Below are 3,724 nucleotides of genomic sequence, written 5' to 3'. Positions count from 1 at the left end.
TATGGAATAACCTCCATTTATTTCACAACATAATTCAGCAATACAATATCAAAACGTGTTTTTCTGTACAAAGGAATAGCATCACCTGGTAGCTTCTTTCATTGACTCGATTGAATATATCCATATACATTTGTACACCATGATCGAGTTTCAAAAACACAAAAGGCAATGACATTCAATTCTTAGTTGTACTATAAGGACATTGTCGAGCAAGCAGAAATGAGAATCAGTACATAAAAACAATAAGCCTATAAGCTACAATTATATTGTACATAAAACAATGTATCTTGATTGTCCGCTGCTAAAGCGCTTTAAGTTAAAAAAAGAAAAGAAAAAAACAAGCCCCTTCGATAATCTGTCCGATATTCATTCCTAAATAGCTGAGCAAAGAGAAAACACAATGAATTGAATGGGTCTATCACATAACTTGGGGTCAAATGCTAGTGTTTACAGTATTGCCCATATCAAAGATCACATTGTCCGATAGAAAACAAACCAATGTTACCGAATTGTCATAACACACGTTGTAAATGGATATTGAACTAAATTAACTCCAATGTAATTTCCTGAATGTTATGGTTCTGCGCGGGGAAAACAGGCTTGCTGAAATGTATTTTGGGGCAGTGTGAACTGGATAGTCTTAGCGGAAATGATCTCAAAGCTGCTATAATAACAAAAGGCCTAATAATAATAGACCTAATTATAATTATTATTATAACAATAATTAGAAGAATACTTTTAATATTAATAATAACAATATGCTAATAGTGTGAAATTATACCAGAGAAAATGTAAACTGCAGTCTAATATAAAAATGCGCAATAGGTCCTCTTTGACAGAAAGCATGGCTCTCTTTTTTATTTTTATTTTTCTTCTTTACAAAAATATTGTTTTAGTTTGTATTGTGTAGTGTTCTGTACGAGTTAGGAATATAGACAACAACCTCTTGTTTTTCAGACCGGTCTGAGTAGCGGCACAGAGGTGACGATTGGGTGAGAGTAATAGAGGTGGTGAGGGAAGGTGAGGAGCGGCTGGCTCACAGGCACGTTCCCGGTCGCACTGCCCGTCTCTGAGGTTGAGTTCTCGTGGTAGAGGATGGGCACTCGCACTATCCTCTGTGCAGTGGCGTGGCTCAGATTGGCAGCCTCTAGTTCAGCGGCAAGCTGTCTCTTCCATTTATTTCTTCTGTTCTGGAACCAAATCTTTACCTGGGTCTCTGTCAGGTGCAAAGACGCTGCCAATCCGGCCCTCTCCGAACTGCTCAAGTAGCGTTTCATGTCAAAGGTGGACTCGAGCTGAAACACCTGACTCCGGGAGAACACTGTGCGTGTTTTCTTTTTTCGACATGCTTTCTTGTCCCCACCGTCCTCGTTTTTCTTCCAGTCGTCTACCCCACTGTCTTTCTTTGTGTCCTCAGGATCACTCTCTTCAAGAACTATTTCATCCCCACTTTTGTTGTCCTCGTCTTCTTTGCTGTCTGGGTCAGATTTGAGCACCAGGTCTGGCGAGTCGCGATCCGTGCACGAGGTTGGAGAGGAGTCTCTTGCTCTTGCCTTCTCCGCAACTAAAATGACGACAGGAAATATGGGTTATAAACATGACTGCATGTTCAATACCTCGTTGACACTGGGTATGCTTTAGCAAATATATAAAATAGCAGTTGGCTATACCATTCACTTGAACGCGTAAAAGAAAAACAGAAACATACAATGCTGACAATGGCCTAACGTTAAATGGAATACTTATCATAAGTGACAACATACTTGCTGAGTATATTCTTTTATGAATGTCATTTGACAGATGAAAGCTCAACCCACAGCATCAATAGCAATTTACACTATACAAATTACGCACATTATACGTTTTCTGATAGTGTAAAAGGTAAAGAAAGAGATGACAATCAGATGTTCATGGACTTACCTTCGGTTCTGTGTAGATGACTGGCTGCACTGAGTGTGTAGGGATACCACCATGCTGAGGCTCGCTCCAGATAGTGCGCCGGTAAGGCAAACCTCTGTGTGGGTATCTCAAAGCGAGGAAAGTTGAAGTCTCCGACCTGGGATAGAGAAAAGCCCCCTTCAAAAGCAACCTTTGCCGAGGCGAAGATGGGCTTGGGTTTGGATGGTTTACTATCACAGTTCAGCAAGTTCTTAATGAAGAAGGGAGAGTCTTTCACCGGAGTGCACGTCTCTTGCGCCGTCTCGGGCATTGCTGCTTGGAGGTTGTGGTCCTAATGCCTTAGACCACAAATGTAAGTGTTAAATGACTTAGAAACAGTGATATTATTCAAATAGAAGACTGGTAATTGTCCTTCTTTGCGATGTTTTAAATTAGGAATGTCGTCTTGATTACCAGATGATCGAGAACGACAAAAATAAAATACACATCAGAAAAGTAAATATTCTTCAGAGAGAACAAAATAATATCGATATTGCATCCAAGTCTTGTGCGTTCCTTAGTCAAAATGCAACCGTGTCCACCGCGTCAGTCTGGCGCCGGATGCTAATGATGAAATAAAAATGTCATCCAAGTTAAATGCGGAAAGTATACGGCGATTGGGCATGTACAATGGCAAATGGGATTAAGGAAGAGATGGGAAGTAGAACGAGGGGGGAGAGACGGGCAGAGAGATAGAGAGAGATAGAGAGAGAGAGAGAGAGAGAGAGAGAGAGAGAGAGAGAGAGAGAGAGAGAGGTAGAGAGAGAGGGGGTGTAGGCTACGCGATAACAACGAAGTCCCCCCTAACATTGCGCGTTGGCTGTAGGCTGTAGCGTTGTGGTGTTATTGGTCTTATATAGTCCAATTAGATAGCAAACGAGGACAGGGTTAGCAGCGCAAAAGGAAATGTTTGGCCTGAGCTTCTTTTGAAGTAGGCTACAATAGGCAAATTAATCTAACCGAACACAGAATATAGTCTAATAGCAGAGTATGCCTATATCACAATTTGCTAGATAAAATAAAAAATAAAAATATTAGAAAACATAATAGTGAATATTATTTTGGGTATTTTGAGGTTGTGGTATGATTCATAGTTATCGATAATATAGACTAGATTCATAAAGAGCAATAACAATTTTCGGCAAACTATGTATGTAAGTTCTGCTTTTTATAATGGCCATTTTCGTAACACAAACAGCAACAAAATAAATGCTCATGTGCTCAGATGAAGATAGGCCTACAACAAAATAGAATATTGTGTATTAGAGCACACTTGGGAAAACATATTTTGATTATTACCCAGTAAATACATTTTTCAAATTTCCCATAATTGACTATACGCAAAATGTTGTGTAAAATATTTACCTAAATAGGGCCTATTCTACTTACACGATTCATTCGACTATGTTTATATGCTAGCTATTATAGCTTTACAGGGTAGGATACAAACTTTCATTATTACAGCACAGACAAGATCATTTCCCTACAGGTGTCATGTTTTGACACAATTTGGAGTTAATAAGTTAAATTGATGAAAATTTGGACTTTTCCCCTGTGGACTATCTGCCAACAATTCCATTGAAAAAGGTTGCAAATTATGTCCACATTATCACTAAGCCTATTATGAAAGGTTTACAGAATAAGGAATCTATATTTACATTTAGATAAAGCCTAATTAAAATATTATTGCAATCAAATGATTGTGAATTGGATGCGCATGTTTAATCACTTGTCTAACTCCAAATGTAGTCAAGTTGCAATTATTTGCATTGCTTATCAGAACACA

At 38.8% G+C, this 3,724-nt stretch overlaps 1 protein-coding gene across 1 annotated transcript; it reads right to left on the bottom strand.

Moving 5' to 3' along the window:
• On the bottom strand, window positions 1-2,745 carry LOC135511625 (homeobox protein HMX3-like). Its single transcript, XM_064933110.1, has 2 exons — window positions 1,921-2,745; window positions 1-1,564 (listed from the first exon to the last, which is right to left on the bottom strand). The coding sequence occupies exons 1-2, from the start codon at window positions 2,207-2,209 to the stop codon at window positions 954-956; spliced, it is 900 nt and encodes a 299-aa protein (XP_064789182.1). The 5' UTR covers window positions 2,210-2,745; the 3' UTR covers window positions 1-953.
• Between the last annotated feature and the right edge of the window lie 979 nt (window positions 2,746-3,724).

Source organism: Oncorhynchus masou, chromosome 24 (assembly GCF_036934945.1).
Source record: "Oncorhynchus masou masou isolate Uvic2021 chromosome 24, UVic_Omas_1.1, whole genome shotgun sequence".
Taxonomy (NCBI): Eukaryota; Metazoa; Chordata; class Actinopteri; order Salmoniformes; family Salmonidae; genus Oncorhynchus; species Oncorhynchus masou.
Note: the sequence above shows the minus strand (reverse complement) of the source record. Positions and strands in the feature narration are given on the sequence as shown.